This window comes from Cyanistes caeruleus, chromosome 11 (assembly GCF_971803275.1).
Source record: "Cyanistes caeruleus chromosome 11, bCyaCae1.hap1.1, whole genome shotgun sequence".
Taxonomy (NCBI): Eukaryota; Metazoa; Chordata; class Aves; order Passeriformes; family Paridae; genus Cyanistes; species Cyanistes caeruleus.
In genome coordinates this window covers 1146802-1163985 of record NC_141711.1, presented here as the reverse complement: position 1 = coordinate 1163985, position 17184 = coordinate 1146802, and the positions used below count along the sequence as shown (strand labels likewise).

General features: G+C 50.0%; 1 protein-coding gene across 2 annotated transcripts; it reads left to right on the top strand.

Annotated features, from left to right (window-relative positions):
- The first annotated feature begins 5682 nt into the window (after positions 1-5682).
- LOC111934859 (uncharacterized) lies at positions 5683-16939 on the top strand. Of its 2 annotated transcripts, XM_086845728.1 has the most exons (4): positions 5683-6928; positions 7027-7132; positions 7699-7873; positions 9167-16939. In XM_086845728.1, the coding sequence occupies exon 4, from the start codon at positions 11977-11979 to the stop codon at positions 12892-12894; it is 918 nt and encodes a 305-aa protein (XP_086701854.1). In that variant the 5' UTR covers positions 5683-6928; positions 7027-7132; positions 7699-7873; positions 9167-11976; the 3' UTR covers positions 12895-16939. The 2 variants fall into 2 exon arrangements, with proteins under 2 accessions (XP_086701854.1, XP_086701853.1); XM_086845727.1 differs by lacking the exons at positions 5683-6928; positions 7027-7132 and having other exon boundaries at positions 7699-8361.
- The last annotated feature ends 245 nt before the right edge of the window (positions 16940-17184 follow it).

The window sequence follows — 17184 nt, the reverse complement described above, 5'->3', positions numbered from 1 at the left end:
AGCAAAATACATTTCTGTGCCTTTATGTAACCCAGCTACTGAAATGAAGCATTCAGTAAGAAATGATGAGGGATATTGGGAGCTGGAAAAGAGAGCAGGTCCTCCAGAACATGGAAATGGGGAAAGGGCAAGGCCAGCCAGTAACAGAGTGGAAATATTGAAAAACTGAAGGTGTTTGTGGGGGCTGCAGAGTTAACCTTGGGGAGGGAACGTTCTGCTGGAGCTCTGGGCAAGGTTAAACTCGGACATATTTCTCTCCCCTCAAAGTCTGCTTTTTCCAAGCCTCATTAACTGTTTTGCTGAACATTACAATCATTTCTCTTCTGCCAGGTTAGATCACATTTTTCAACCTTTTAGGTACAAGACCTTAGAATTATTGATCCAATGAATCATACTGACTTAGGTGCTGGCTGCTGCTGCAAGCTCCTGGAGGAACCAGGATGTTGGCCAAATACTGAACAGATTTCCCTGAAATCCTTTAACTTGGGGGTGTTTTTCTTTGTGGCAGGAGCAGCAGCATGGGACCATCCCCTCTCTGCAGTTCTGAGGGTGCTGTGTGATGTTTAAGGCTTCTGATGATGCCCAAACACCCCCTGAAAAACCCAGGCGGGGATGTTTTCTGTGTCATGGTGAGATCTCTGTTCCACTGAGGCATTTTGGGCATGGAGATGCTCTTTTGGTATTTTTTTTGCCAGCTGGGCATGCAACAGGATGAGCAGGAGGAGGTTTGGCTTTTTGGGTCTGCACCCTCCAGCCTAAGGGGTTTACAAGGAAGGAATAATTCCTGGGAGGGTGGGCAGGGGCTGGAATGGAATTCCCAGAGCAGTATCCCTGGATCCTGGATCCCTGGCAGTGCCAGAGGCCAGGCTGGACATTGGGACAGTGGGAGGTGACCCTGGGGAGGTGACCCTGGGGCAAGGGGAGGTGACCCTGGGGAGGTGGGATGTGACCCTGGGGCAGGGGGAGGTGTCCCTGGGGCAGGGGGAGGTGACCCTGGGGAGGTGACCCTGGGGCAGGGGGAGGTGACCCTGGGGAGGTGTCCCTGGGGCAGGGGGAGGTGACCCTGGGGAGGTGGGATGTGACCCTGGGGCAGGGGGAAGTGTCCCTGGGGCAGTGGGAGGTGTCCCTGGGGCAGGGGGAGGTGTCCCTGCCATGGCTGGGGGCACTGGGGGGGATTTATGATCCATCCCAACCCAGCCAGTCTGGGATTCTGAGGATTTCCTTCCCATGGTTCCAGGACCTGCAGGAATTGCAGCTTTGGGAAGGGCAGGACCAGCCCCCTGAGCCCCCCCAAGGCAGGCGAGGCTGGGGAAGCTGCCTGGAAATGCCCCAGGGAGTTCCTGCCAGGGATGGGAACAGAACATCCCGAGCCTCAGACTTGTGCTTCAACATCAGGTTTTTGTCTTCCAGCTCAAATACTTCACGTTTGCTTTCCTTCAAAAAGCTTTGTAAAACTGCCAGAAAATCCCACCTGGCATCCCCAGTGCTTCAGCATCAGACAGGAATTTTGAGTATCCCCCAAAAAATAGAAATTAAATGCAGCCTCTTAATTAGCTAAAATGTAAAGATGTCTGTAAAAAATAATTAACAAAATAATAAATAAAATATAAATGTAAATATAAATGTAAATAGAAATAGAAATAGAAATAGAAATAGAAATAGAAATAGAAATAGAAATAGAAATGTAATAAATATAAATATAAATATAAATATAAATATAAATATAAATATAAATATAAATATAAATATAAATATAAATATAAATATAAATATAAATATAAATATAAATATAAGTAGAAATAGAAGTAGAAATAGAAATAGAAATAGAAATGCAAATGTAATAAATATAAATATAAATATAAATATAAATATAAATATAGATATAAGTATAAATACAAGTATAAATATAATAAATATAAGTATAAATATAAATATAAATAAATAAAATAGAGATAAAATAGAAATAAAATAGAAACATTTATATAAATTTAAAAACAAATATAACCAAATAATTTTGCCAATAGATATTGATAAAATACCATTACTAATTATATTTCCTTTTGTGTTTACAGAAGGAAATGCTTCATTTGTGAGCTTCACACCGAACTGGGATTGCAAAGCTGCACGTGGATATTTGCTTTACCACAAAAACCACCACAAAATCAAGGCAATGCATCCTGGCAGGTCTGAGCTGCTTTCTGAAAGGTTCGAGAGAAATGAGCTGTGTGATTTCATTGCTAAAAAAGTCTTTTGATAGAGTTTGCTAATCAGAGATGGACTCGGGGATTTGGAGGTTTTTCCCTGCATTAATGATTCTATGATATTGAACAGAAATTCCCAATTCATTTCTCTGCTTTGTAGGGATAAGGAGGTGGAAATAGTTAATAATTTTGAATAAAATTAACTTTCCTTTAGCAAAACAAACAGCAACAAAAAGCTGTGGTAATTCTCTTGCAGCTTTCCAAAGCAATTATGCTGTAATGACTGCTGAAGAGATTTTCATGTTGTTTCAAACACTGGTTGGAACAACTGGAAGCTACAAATTTTTTCTCATTGTGACTTTATTATCTGAAAGGAAATGACTAATTTGGAGTTGGTTATTATTGTTTTATAGCCCATGAAATATAAGTATCTAAGTAAACATTTCCATGAATTTAAATATTTAATACACAAAATGTGAAATACATAAGCCCTCGGCTTCTGAGCCAGATTTTACTGTATTACTATTATTATATTTATGCCAGAAAATAAATGTTCTCTCTTCCTAGGCCTGTTTTTCACAGCCACTTCTTCCCTGAGGTCAAATGTGTGCTGAGCAGAGGAGAGCAGCACAGAGAATGATGGAATCACAGAGGGAAGGGAAGGGAAGGGAAGGGAAGGGAAGGGAAGGGAAGGGAAGGGAAGGGAAGGGAAGGGAAGGGAAGGGAAGGGAAGGGAAGGGAAGGGAAGGGAAGGGAAGGGAAGGGAAGGGAAGGGAAGGGAAGGGAAGGGAAGGGAAGGGGAGGGGAGGGGAGGGGAGGGGAGGGGAGGGGAGGGGAGGGGAGGGGAGGGGAGGGGAGGGGAGGGGAGGGGAGGGGAGGGGAGGGGAGGGGAGGGGAGGGAAGGGGAGGGAAGGGAAGGGAAGGGAAGGGAAGGGAAGGGAAGGGAAGGGAAGGGAAGGGAAGGGAAGGGAAGGGAAGGGAAGGGAAGGGAAGGGAAGGGAAGGGAAGGGAAGGGAAGGGAAGGGAAGGGAAGGGAAGGGAAGGGAAGGGAAGGGAAGGGAAGGGAAGGGAAGGGAAGGGAAGGGAAGGGAAGGGAAGGGAAGGGAAGGGAAGGGAAGGGAAGGGAAGGGAAGGGAAGGGAAGGGAAGGGAAGGGTGTCCTCATCTCGGGACAGTGGTTGGATCAAGCACATCCACTCCCAGAGCAGGAATGAGGAGCACTCTGTCCTGTGAGGATCCTCTGGCACATGCTGAGGTCTGGATTTACAGTGCAGCCTTTTCCCCCTGGAAACAGCACCCTGCTCCTTCCTGTGTCAGCCCAGGGCTGTTCCCTGGGAGCCCTGATCCTGTCCCTGCCCCACTGCAGCTGCCCTGCCCTGGTCACTCCCCACAGCCACCCCTGATCCTGATCCTGATCCCTGATCCTGATCCCAGATCCTGATCCCAGATCCCTGATCCCAGATCCTGGCATTTTCCCTTCCCTCTCCTCTCTCACTGCTCGTGCTGCTGGCCCTGAGCTCTGCTCCACAGGAGCTTTTCCAGCCTGTTCTGTCCTCACCCAGACCACGTGGATTCCCTTATTCCCTTCCCTTCCGAGCACAGTAAATCTGTCTCTGGATGCAGCCATCCAGCCCTGTCCACCCAAAGCCCCTTTTCCCTGGAAAAGCTGGAGGAACATTCTCTCCATCCCATGTCCTGCTCTGCCAGTGCTTCCCCTCAGCCCTGGGCCCCTCAGCTCCCTTCATTCCCTTGTGCACAGGCAAAGGAATTCCCATCACTTCTGTGATCTGTTGTCAACCTCAGCATCCCTTTGGGAATCTCCCCTGGTGGCTGCAGCTCATCCCTGCCTGGGAAATCACAAGCTCCAGCTGCTGTTCCCCCTTTTTCCCCTGTCCTGTCTCGCTCTGCTTTTCCCTCCTGTCCATCCCAGGTTATTTTCTCCCCACCTGTCTCCTCTGCTCTATTCCTTACAAAGCCAGGAAAAACGGGATCCTGACTCCTGATTTCCAGGCTGGACCATTATGATCATTGGTGCCATTCTGATTTATTCTCTTTCAATATCTGTTTATAACACACGAGCTTCGTTGTGTGCAACGATGGAGATAAATTTTGGCCCCTTGCTTTTCACAGCCATTTTCCAGCTGTATATCATCCATTCTCCTCTCATTTAGATACTCACTCCTACTTCAGGAAAAATAAAAATATCCCAGTAGTGTAGGTAATAAAGCTGGGGAAACAAACTCGGAAGTGCATTTTACAATGGAATTTGATTGTGATAATTTTTCATGTGTTAAAAAAGGAGCAGGCTGGCTTTCTCTGGGAACTGTTTGGGTTTATGCTTTGTTGGGATTTTGGTTTTTTTTCCATCCCCAGCTTGTAGTCACATGGAAGATTTATTTATTTATTTATTTATTTTTTCCACAGAGAAGCATCTCTGCATTTATTAGCTGAGTTCATTGAAAAACTGTATTTTGTAATTTAATGAGGCTGGAAGTTGCACAGGTAACAGCTGAAACAAAAGCTCCTGGCAGTGTGAATTCACATTTTGGAAGTGCACCGCCCTGCAAGCCTGTTGTAAACATCTACAAAAAAATACTGCAGGTGAGTGGCTTGGCTCCCACTTGTTTTTGTGCCACAGAAATTCCCTGGTTCCTTGGGCAAGATGGGGATCAGCAAAATCATAGAATGAGTTGGAAGGGACCTTAAAGCTCCTCCAATTCCACCTCCCCCTGTGCCAGGTGCTCCCAGCCCTGTCCAGCCTGGCCTGATCCAGGGGCAGCCCCAGCTGCTCTGGGAATTCCAGGGTCTCCCACCCTCACAGGGAGGAATTTATCCCAAACATCTGACCTAAATCTGCTCTCTTCCCATTTTTGAAGCCATTCCCCCTTGTCCTGTCATCCCATCTCTTGTCAGTAGCCCCTCTCCATCTTTCTTGTGATCCCCTCCAGGCCACACCGAGCTCACTCCAAAGCTTCTCCTCTCTGGGTGAACATTCCCCGCTCTGCCAGCGGAGCTGCTCCATCCTCTGCTCCTCCTGGAGCCTCCTCTGGGCTCCCTGCAGCAGCTCCAGCTGCTCCCTGTGCTTGGATGGGGCTGGGGCAGCTCTGCAGGTGGGGTCTCACCTGAGCCCAGGGGCAGAACCGCCCTGTCCTGCTGCCCCTGTCCAAAGGATCCTCACATTTATCCCTGGGAATATCCTGCTGCTCCCCTCTCCCCACCTCCCCTCTCCTTTCCCAGTCAGTTTACATGAATTTACCCACAAAATGCTCTGAGTTGTATTTGTTTGATAGCCAGGAGATTGAAGAACAGTTGAGCTCAGCTGGGAAGGGCCCTGTTGCACAGGCACTGGCAATGATCTGTGTGGTGGCTCTGGGATATTGTTCCTCAGCTGCAGGCCTTGGGAGCTCGGCACAATTGTTCCCACTCAAACAAAAGGAGCCTAATGAAAGTATTTTAATTTGCTGATCAGCTATTCAGAGTGAGAGGAACGGCCCTGCAAGGTGTCCTTGGAGACTGGAAACGAGCACGGCAGCGGGAATCACAATATTCGTATTTATTTACACTTCTCAGCGAGCTTTTGTGTGGGAAATGCTGCTGGAGGTTTCCTCAGCCTCACATTCCGTTCTCTCCACCTCACAGAGCCTTTTCCCTGGGGTTTCTGGAGGTCTCCAGGCTCAGTGGTGCTGCTGGTCCCGCTGTCCCTGAGCTCCCCGTGGCTTCAGAGGGGGAAGATCTGCAAAGGCATTCCAAGGAGTTTAGCTGGGTGCCTGCTCTGCTAGGCTGAAAGCCTTTCTGTGGGTGTAGCTTTGTAAAAAGGGATTTGTTTAAAGAGCTCCATTTCTGATGGGAACCCAGGTTTCAGGCATTTTTTTGGTGAGACCCTCAAGTGCAGCAGTTTTCTGCCAGGGCAGACAAAACCAGCACAGGAGCTCCTTTAGGAGCTGGGACTCTGAGGGTAAATCCCCCTTCCTGCCATGGAATGGGGATGTCTGGGTGTGGGAACCATGGGAAGGGAGGTGAGGAGTGGATGTGGTTGCCTGAAGATAAGGAGAGGCTGGATCCAGCTCTGAGGTGCTTTTCTGCTGTGAATTCCATAAGCAGCAGAGCTGTATTCCTGAAGAGCAGTTAGCTTCACCCACATGCCCACAGTAAGGAAAGAAGGTTTAGCGAATAAGACAGAAAGAATATATTGAATTTCAGTTCCATGCTGTGTTTAGAAAGATGAAATATTTTCCACTGCATTTATTTCCTTACCAAAATTATATATTTTAAAAAACATTTAAAAAGAAATACACAAACCAGTTCCAAGTAAATTCCCACCATCCCATGTCAGGCTTCGAAGGTGATGCCAGAAGAACTGACAGTAACATCTTTTGCTGCTATGATTTCATATACATGTCAAAGAACAGCAGAACTCCAAATTCAGCCAGGCTGGGTCCTGTTGAGCACTTTCATTTCTGTCATTCCTCCCCCAGTGCCCTTCCTGCAGCGCCAGAGCTGCTGAACTCTTGCACCAAATTTCCACACAATCTCACTTTGCCTCAGGAACACCAGGTACTTACAGGAAAAAAGATATTTTTCTTTTGCTGAAATAGATACTTAAAAACTATATTCTGAAATAAGTGAGAAGAAAGGACACCCAGTGCAAGGAAATGCCCACATTGAGAATGTAGATTCAGTTCCTGCTTTGTCCCTGTAAAGCCTGAAGTCCTTGTGCTGCTGTTTGTGGTAAATTATGGATCACCTCTTTTCTGACTCTTTTTTATTATTTTCTCCTGTTAGCTATTCTTCCTTACCCTACTCATCATCTTCCCTCCTCTTCATAGAATGCTATAAAAGAGAAGATTACCAAGTTGGAGGGTCAGATGAGTAGAAAATTACGAGCTGCTGGTCCGTGTGCTCAGCCTTCGCCTGCGATTGCATCTGCTGCAGGTGAGGCCAATAATTGTGGGAGCCCTGTAATAGCTGCCAGGGAGGGAATTAGTTCTGATGGATGGTAAATACTTTGCCAGTCATTTTGACGTTATTTTCAAAATTCTGGGTCAATTAATACTTCTTGAATGGATCAGAAAAAGAGGCACAAAACTGGAGTTGTTTATTTTGTGTATGTCTCTGTATATATTGTAGGATATGGAGAGCTGGGTTTTGTTCATTTTCTTTACCAAGGAAATGAGCTGGGTTCTGTGTCCCCAGCCCAGAGAATGGCTGGAGCTGCTGCTGGGGCCTGGCTGTGCCTGTGGCTCTCCTCCTGCTCCTCGGGGCTGAATTCCAGCGGTGCCCAGAGCCAGCAGAGCCCTGTGCCCAGCCAGAGCCCGGAGCAGCTGTGGGCAGGATGCTCCTGGAGCCCTCTGAGCCACTCCAGGAGAGGGAGAGCAGCAGCTCTGGGTCTGTTCTCACACCTCTCCAAGCCCACAGCCGAGGGGGTCTCGCTCCTCTGCCGGCTCTTTTCCCACATTTTGTGTCCCAGGTGGGAAGTGTCCCCTTCCTCTCTCTTTCAGAGAAGGATGCTGCAGAAGGGTTTCCATCGGGATATCAGTGGGGGAATGAAGGATGGAGCCCCTTGGTGCTGCACATCCCTCAGCAGGAGGGACCTCCCCGAGCACAGAGCTCCCCCAGACACGGCTGCAGAGGATGGAGGAGCTGGGGGCACCTTCAGGCTGCACTCTTCACCCGGTAAAACCACTGAGGGTGATTTTTTGGGACCCTGCTGGGTGTTAGTGTGGCAGGAAAACGCTTCTGATGGCTAAACAGATTGTGTGGTGAGGCTGGGGCTTGATCTGACTCTCAAACAGCACAAAACAGGCTGTGGCTTTCCTTAGAGCACTAAAGACTGGAAGGGTTAAGAGTGAATGATGTGCTTTTAAAGGGATGTTAACTCGAGATAATGTAACTTCATTGAGAATACCTGGAATATCTTTAAATAGATTTTGTGCTTGGTAGCAGTCTCAACTGTATCTCATTACAAGTGGATTGCAAACAGAGCTCCTGGATCCTGACTGGAGCAGCCACTGGAGCATGGCACAGGAACTCTGCTGCCTGTGCAGCCTCGTCCTGAGGCACAGCCCGGCCTGGGGGCTCAGCCAGAGCCCCTGCACGGCTCTCTGGGATCTCTCTTCCCTTTTTTGGGGGCCCCAAAACCACCCAGAAAAGTTCTTTCCATGGTGAGTGCATTAAACCCCTCCTGTTAGTGGAGGATTGTTGGATCATTGCATGATTTGGAGTGAAGGGACCCCAGAGCCCCCCCCAGTCCCCCCAGCCATGGCAGGGACACCTCCCACTGTCCCAGGAGCTCCAGCCCCAATGTCCAGCCTGGCCCTGGGCACTGCCAGGGATCCAGGGACAGCCCCAGCTGCTCTGGGCACCCTGTGCCAGGCCCTGCCCACCCTGCCAGGGAACAATTCCTGCCCCAAATCCCACCCAGCCCTGCCCTCTGGCACTGGCAGCCATTCCCTGTGTCCTGTCCCTCCATCCCTTGTCCCCAGTCCCTCCCCAGCTCTCCTGGAGCCCCTTCAGGCCCTGCAAGGGGCTCTGAGCTCTCCCTGGAGCTTCTCCAGGCTGAACAATCCCCCAAAACTTCCACTGTTTGCATGTGGAAAAGTATTTTTGGGATTTGATTCCAGACCCTGATCCCAGCCTCACCATGGGCAGCAGGAGCACCCCTGAGCTTTGCTCTCTCCCTGAGATTTGCTGTGGCTGCTCTGCATTTCTGCCTCTATAACACAGCACAAAACCCCCCTTTGCACCTGTGTCTTTACCCTCTTAGCTTTAATATTGGCTACTGGAGCCTTCTTCCTTGGGAGTATCCAGTGCATGAAGGAAAGCCACCAAAGAGAGATGCTATAAAAAGAAAAGGGGTGGGGGGGAATGGAAAATAACTCAGGAAATCTGTTTTTGCTCCTGAAGCCCTGCCTGTTTCAGGGTCTGATTGAATTCAGTGTCTCAGGTGCCGTGTTCTGCCCTGCACAGGAAGCGACAGCCGTGCCGTGCCCGGCTCCTGAAGGGAAGGAAGGCTTTGTGAGAGCTGTCAGCACGTGCCTCTGGGACAGCCACCAGCCCTGCCAGCTGCTGCCCAGCCCTGTGCCACCCTGGGCTGCCTCCAGGCTGGCCACTTCAGCTGTGGGGACAGCCATGCCTCAGGATTTCACCTTCTGTGTTTCCATCTCTGTGTAACCCTGCAGTTGTTTAGTGCAGAACTCCAAACTCCACACCCAGTGCCAGCTGCTGCTTCCCCACTTTGGGCAGACACAGCAATTCCTCTCCAGGCCTGGCAATCAAGGACACCTCACTGCCTCAGGCCCCAGAGATGGAAACAAAAGGGACTTGGGGGCAGCAAACTTGGGCTAAATGACTTCATTCCCTGCAGCTGGAATTGGAAAATCAACCCCCAAAATGCAAATGGACCAAACTTATAAAAGTGTGAAAATCCATGAGCCAGCGTCCATTTTTGGGGGGCTTTGACTGCCCTAAATGTACCTGAAGGCCCTTCAATATTATTCAAGGCCCTTCAATTTTATTCCCTTCATTCTGTCTGGCCTCTGTTTTTAGGTAGCCCCATAAAGGCATTAAGAGGAGAAGGCAGGAAAACCTTCCCAGAGGTGTCTGCAGAGCCTGGGGAGCAGGAGCAGCTTTCCCTGCGGTGGGGAGGATGAGCAGCTCAGTGTGTTGTTCCTGCAGGCTGTTCCAGGAGAGGAGTTTTTGCAGAAAGAGCAGGGAATGTGTGCAGGGGGTGTTCCCTGGGCTCTGGGTGTCACTCCTGCTGCTGGAGCCACGGTGTGCTGGGAAGGGCAGAGTGTGCCCCAGGCAGGAGGGATCAGCAGCTGGGTGTTCCTGTGCTGAGAGGAGGGAGAGGAGTGAATCCATGAAAGGAGTGGGTTATTCTGTGTGCTCTGGGCTGGCAGGGCTCCATCGAGCACGGCTGCTCGGATCACGGCACCGGGAGGGATCGGAGCCCTGGCCTGGGGTGACCTCTGCTCTCCTCAGGAACTGGGGACCCTTCACCCTGCTGGAAACGTTCCACAGCTGGCTTTAGAGGGACAAATCACAGAGCCAGGGAATTGCTGATGTTGGACAAGACCCAAAGGTCACCAGCTCCACCAGCACTGCCAAGGCCACCAGGGGCCTGTCCCCAGGGGTCACATCCACAGGGCTCTAAATCCCTCCTGGGACAGGGACTGCTCCATGGCCTGGGGGCTGTGCTGGGGCTGGACAGCCCTTTAGGTGCAGAAATGTTCCCAATATCCCACCTGAACCTCCCCTGGCCCAGCTGGAGACCATTTCCTCTGTCCCCTGTTCCCTGGAGGAAGCGATGGGCCCCTGGCTGCACCCTCCTGCCAGGGCTTTGTGAGAGTGAGAGCTTCCCTGAGCCTCTTTTCTCCAGCTTAAACAGCCCCTCTCCCCCCACTTCAGTTTTGTGTTGTTCTAATGGGAATTTAAACAACGCCTCACACACAAATCTGGGGCTTTTACATTATTTCAGGCTCGAGTTCATCGCTGTTTAGGCTGAACACAAAGCAAGTAGAGAGAAGTGCCTTCACTGCCTGCACTCGGGAAGCGACCTGACAGCCACTTAGAAAAATCCTTAACATTCACCAACTTCCTTGGTTCCTCCTGTCCCCCAGGAGCAGATGGGGACAGACCCATCCATCTCCATCCCATCAGCATCCCGGAGGCAGCTGGGGGGGATTGGATTCCTGCAGTCAATAATGGCAGGGCTGGCCCTGTGAGCATGGGGAGCGTGGGGTGCCCGGGAGGGGAGGCTGGGGCTGTGTGTGCAGAGTGCCTGGGCTGCAGCTCCTGCTGCCAAGGGAAGCCTCCAGAGCGCAGCCAGCTGATAAAACTACTCTTATTTTACATTTCTTAAATCGTTGCTTTAAAGTTGACCTTATTCTCGGTGGGAAATCTGGTCTGGTGCTGCGTGAACAGAAATAGGAGTAGGTTTAAGCTGTGATTTATTTAGGTATTTTTTGCTTCCTTCAGAGAGAAGTTTGTATTTATTGTTCATTCGTTTCCTGGCTGTTGGTGGGTGGAGGGTCTCGTACAGCCATGGGACTCCAGGGATCCCCACTCCTGTGGCCCTAAAGAATCCCAGGATGGTTTGGGTTGGAAGGACCTTAATATATCATATAAGTTATATTAAATTTACACCTTTTTTGTGCTGGCATATCCCATTTTACAGCTCTAAGATAACACTGCAAGATGATTTTGCACCATAATGTGAAGTGCTGGTAATTCTAAACACCTTTGCAGCCAAGTAGCTTATGGGGGGGGGAATAAAAAGAGGAAAAGAAGAAAAAGAAGGTTTTTTTTGCTGCCTTACACTCTCTGTGCATGAGAGCTTGTCCCTGGCAGCCTTCCTGCAGCCAGGGGCTCTGGTGCCTGGAGTCAGCGCTGACACTTTGAGTTCCTTCCTGGAAGCTGCTCCCTTGTGATGCTCTCCCAAGCAGTCCCTGGATACCCCGGAGGTCCCTCCCATCTCTGTTTGGCCCTGAGGTGGCAGCAGAATAAATCACTGGTGCTGCTGGCAGTGCTGGCAGGGAGGGATGCTCTGCTCGGGGATCTCAGCAGAACCCGGAGTGCAGAGACTCCAGAGCAGCTCCTCCTGCTCTGATGGAGCTCTCCTGCCTGCCTGCGAGAGCCCAGAGCTCTTTCCCAACATCAATCACTCTGTGCTTCTGTGAATTCTACCCTCACCTCCAAGGAAAAGCGATTTCCTCTCCTGGGCAGCTGAACAAACCAAAGTGTGTCAGACAGGGAGACAGCCAGGCTGTGAAACGGAGATGGGCTCTGAGCAGACCTCCAGGAACATCCCAGTGCTCCTCCAGAGCATCCCAGTGCTCCTCCAGAGCATCCCAGTGCTCCTCCAGGAACATCCCAGTGCTCCTCCAGGAACATCCCAGTGCTCCTCCAGAGCATCCCAGTGCTCCTCCAGGAACATCCCAGTGCTCCTCCAGGAACATCTCAGTGCTCCTCCAGAGCATCCCAGTGCTCCTCCAGGAACATCCCAGTGCTCCTCCAGGAACATCCCAGTGCTCCTCCAGAGCATCCCAGTGCTCCTCCAGAGCATCCCAGTGCTCCTCCAGAGCATCCCAGTGCTCCTCCAGGAACATCCCAGTGCTCCTCCAGGAACATCCCAGTGCTCCTCCAGAGCATCCCAGTGCTCCTCCAGGAACATCCCAGTGCTCCTCCAGAGCATCCCAGTGCTCCTCCAGGAACATCCCAGTGCTCCTCCAGAGCATCCCAGTGCTCCTCCAGAGCATCCCAGTGCTCCTCCAGAGCATCCCAGTGCTCCTCCAGGAACATCCCAGTGCTCCTCCAGAGCATCCCAGTGCTCCTCCAGGAACATCCCAGTGCTCCTCCAGGAACATCCCAGTGCTCCTCCAGAGCATCCCAGTGCTCCTCCAGAGCATCCCAGTGCTCCTCCAGGAACATCTCAGTGCTCCTCCAGAGCATCCCAGTGCTCCTCCAGGAACATCCCAGTGCTCCTCCAGAGCATCCCAGTGCTCCTCCAGGAACATCCCAGTGCTCCTCCAGAGCATCCCAGTGCTCCTCCAGAGCATCCCAGTGCTCCTCCAGAGCATCCCAGTGCTCCTCCAGGAACATCCCAGTGCTCCCAGAGCCCAGCCCTGCCCACCCTGGTGCTGGTGCCCAAGCTCCTGTCTGCTGTGCCGTGCAGGGACCAAACTGAGGGCTTATGAAGATGTTGAGATGGGGTTTCTCTGCAGCCTCAGCTTTATCTGGCAGCAGAATGCTCAGCATCCCAAGGAAGGGGTGCCAGGTTTCCCCAGTGGGAGCGGAGCAGGCTGAGGACAGGTTAATTACCATGTTTTTATAGTGCCACACTTCCATGTTTCCCTTTGTAATTAAGTGTTGAGCCTTTGCCGCTTTTCACTACAACTCCTGACAATTGAAGTTAATCTTTTTAATCACTGCAGGAGAGAGCAGGAACTCCAGGACAGATCCCACACAAAACACGGGGCTTTTCTTCTCTGGGAGCGTGTGTGAAGCCAGGAAAAGCTGCAGCAGCCAATTTGGAGGAGATGGAACCTAAAAACAGCAGTTTCCATTGTGGCTTCTCTGAGATTTGGGTAAAAGTTGTGGGAATGGAAGGTGATTCCAGCTGAGGCTGCCAGGGGGGAAGCAGTGGTTACATCCCAAGCCGCACAGGAATTGTGTTGCCAGAGATTTTATTATTATGGCCTGCTCTGTTTGCTGCTCTTTCACGTCTTTGTTGCGTTCAGAAATTTCCCTATTCCTCCTCCATGCAACAAAAACTCAATCAGAGCTACATCAGTGAAAGAAACTGGGATTCTTCAGCCTCTCCCAGGCAGTCCCTGCTCAGGGGGAGCTGGGTGGGGAAAGCAACAACTCCTGTGAGAGCTGGGGGGCAGAGGGGACACAGGGACAGTGCGAGGGCATCGTCCACCTCAGCAGCTCCATAATGCCCAGACAGTGAGCAAATCATTGTCATGACTTCACTGGGGTGCATCACACTGCCTTGCACATTAGCACAGCGAGAACACGCTTTGTTGTGCTAATAAATAACTGTTAAGTTTAAGAAATGAATTCACGCGGAAGGATTTATTGTGGTATACAATTAGAGCAAGAAAAATGACAAATTTGTTCCTTAGAGTGCCTTGAAATAATTTCTATCTCATCTGATTAGGAGAAAAGGCTGCTTTGTCTTCTTAAATTATTTTTTCTCTATTTAAATAAATCTGAACTGCTTGCAAGCCTGCAAGAATTACAAACGGCTGCTCGGACCTAAATCAAGTGTTCCAGGGTTGCTGCATGAATCTTCCAAGGCAATAAACTTTGGGTACCTCTGACAAGTTTTATGATCCCAGATAGGTGCACTGTGCTAAGGGCCATATTTCACAGCAACGCCTCTGAATAGATCAGATCAGTTTTTATATGCTAATAATTTGTTTTGGTAGTTTAATACCAAGAGCTATAATTCACATCAATGGCTTGCCTTAGCCTGTGGATAATTTGAATAACAGTTTGGGAAAAATCACTTTAGGAACACTTACAGGATTGCATTTTCCCATTGAGCAATTAAGGCAAGAATAAAAAAAAAGGAACTGAAGCTCCTCAGCTCCAGCTCAGGGTCATTCCCTCTGAAGTTTCCCTTTCCCTCAGCCACTGCATTTTCAGTTTGCTGAGTGCCTGGGCTCTTTTCCATTTCCTCTTGGGCTGGCAAATCAATCTTGTTATTTAGTCACTCTTTTTGCCTAGAACTAAAATCAAAATGTTTTTTTTCCTTAAATTCCCCTCCAACTCCCACTGACACTGGTGGTGTATTGCAAATGTTACCTGTTCTAGTCGGTGCTGTGTAGTGGCAGCAGCTGAAACTCAATTTTGCTGTTGCAAACAGAGCAAAGGAAGGCTGGGAATGCTGTGGCAGGGCTGGGGAGCTGGGAAGACAATTGGGAACTACCTGGAGGGCAGGAACTCCCCAAACCCAGCCTGACCTCTGGGGCTTTGTAGCTACCCAAAGCTCCTCTTTCCAAACAGGAGAGAACATGGGAGGGCTGGAGCCTCCCCCAGGGACCCCCATCCTCCTCCTCCTGGAGCCAGCAGGATTTCTGGAGACTTTCCTGGAGCTGCTCGTGCTTTGGGGTAAATGTTCCAGTCCTGCACTTAAAGCAGGCCGTGAAATGGTGTAAATTTGCTGTTATTTGGTTTTCTGCAGCTCGATAATTGAAACTAATAGAAGTAAATAGCTAATACTTTCTGGTGGGATGACCTTGGGAGCAGGAGAGCAGCTCCTTGTGTCTTCCTCCAGGGAAGAAAGTTAGAGGAATTACTGCCAAATAGTAATAATAGCAGCAGCAGCACGGGCTGTAATTCTCCACTCTCCTACTCCTGTGACACCTGAGCAGCAGCGGGAGGAAAACAAGTCATTTATCAGGGATAATTCCTTGGAAGCGCCGGGTGTGTGGAGCAGGGCTGGGGAGAGATGGGCAGAGCAATCTCCGCCTCGTCCCAGCCATTAAGGATCTTGGATCTAATTTTCCCATTTTGGCAATTTGTGGCTGTGGACTCATCTGACTTGTGAAGGGCAATGTCCCTGTTTCCTTTCCTGGTGCTCTGAGGTGTGGGATCTGCTGCAGCCCCCTCTGCCTCCTCACCAGGGCTCTGACCCCGTGTGCCTCTGCTCCCCAAATCACCCAGCCCAGCTCCCATCCTCTGCTCTTTGGGGTCTGACCCCGTGTGCCTCAGTTCCCCCAAATCACCCAGCCCAGCTCCCATCCCGTGCTGTTTGCCCTGGAAAGCAAGGTTCCTGTGATACCCACAGAAATGCTGAGCACCCTGCAGCTATTTTAGTCTCTGTAAAATCAAGGAGATTTCACAGAGAAAATCAGAGATTTGAGAGAGGGAGAGAAAACTCGGAGATAATGAAATACTAAAACTCGCAGTAAAATGGGATTGGTTAAAGGAAAGGGCTGTCCTAAAGCAAAGCAGGAGAGAACCTGGGCATCAGCACCTGGCCAGGAAAGCAGCAGGGGGAGAAATCAGGGCATCAGGAGCATCATAAACACAGCTGGGGTGAGGGGGGACGTGAATTGGGGGGCTTATGGAAAAAAAACGTGGTTTGGACTTGGTTCCATGCAAGGAGTGATGGAGAGGAATGGGCTGGGGAGCTGGGCAGGAACACCTCAGCACAGGAGAAAGAGAGTGGGTGAGAGCACCAGGTGATTTCGGGGTGACAGGAGATCATCTCCTGCTAACAGAAGGAATTCTGTCACAGGTGAAATGAACTCGGTGTGTTCTGTCTGAAGAAGGGGGCAGAGAGCGGAATGCCAGAAGGTTCTGCTGGTTTCTGGGGAAGGAAAGCAGTGAGATCCTGGGATGGATGCACCTGGAGGGATGTGGGGGATGTGGCTCTAGCTGTGACACCACGGCCTGGCCTGGGAGAGGGAGAAAGGGTGAGCAGGAGCATCCATCCCTCCAGGGATGGGCTCTCCAAACCTCCTTGGGCAGCCCTTTCCAACCCCTGAGCACCTTTCCAAGGAGCAATTCCTGCTGATGTCCACCCTGAGCCCCTGTGTGGGGGCTGTCCCTCCTGGGCTGGCCTGATGGGTCCCCAGGGCTCATCCCCTGCTTCTGTCTCAGTCCATTTCCCGAGCTGAGCAGCTGGAATAAGTCATTTAGCAGGAGCTGGGCAAGGAAATCAGCTGGCACTGAGCACAGTGCTGTTTGCCACCTCGCCTCTGCTCCTCCTGGAGAAACACCAGATTCTCACCTTCACCAAGTCCTGTCTACTAAAGTCCAGAGCTGAGTGATCCCATGAAGGAGTCCAGGTCCTACAAGGATGAAATAAATGTCTGGAGAAGCCACTTGCTGACCTTTCCCTCACAGCTTCCCTGGGGATTCACAGCTTTTATTTTTTGCTAAGTACAAAAGCATTTTCCCTGGCAAACACTCCTTTGCTGAAGGTGAAAATGAATAAAATAAGTCCACAAAGCCCTGAGGGGAGGGTTGGGTCTTTTCACAGCTCTCACTATTTATAACAGCCCCAGCTGAGGTGTGCTGAGCTGTTTGGAGCAGGCAGGCATTCCCTGCTCCAGCCCCAATTCCCCAGGTAATTCCTGTGTTAACCATTGTTTGGTGTTGCAGCAGGAAACTTGGGCAGTCTGGGAACTTCACAGAGAGAGCAACGTGATCACTTTAAATGATAGCTCTGCTGCTGGAGGGCATTTGGCATTTGACTCCATTAAAAAATTCATCCAGAATTGATATACTGCATTTTTCATTTCAAAAATTGCAATCAGGTAGAAAAGTCTGAGTATTCAGACGAGAGTAATATCTTTTCAATGTTCATTAATCTGAGTCAGTAATGAACTGCAGGTAAAATGGAGGGATAATTCAGAACAAGTCATTTATTTGGTTATTTTTCTTATCTTCCCTATTATTAAATATCCATGAACAGCTTAATTGACCTTCCTGAATTTTTCATGTCACGTTCCCAGATGTTGTTGGTA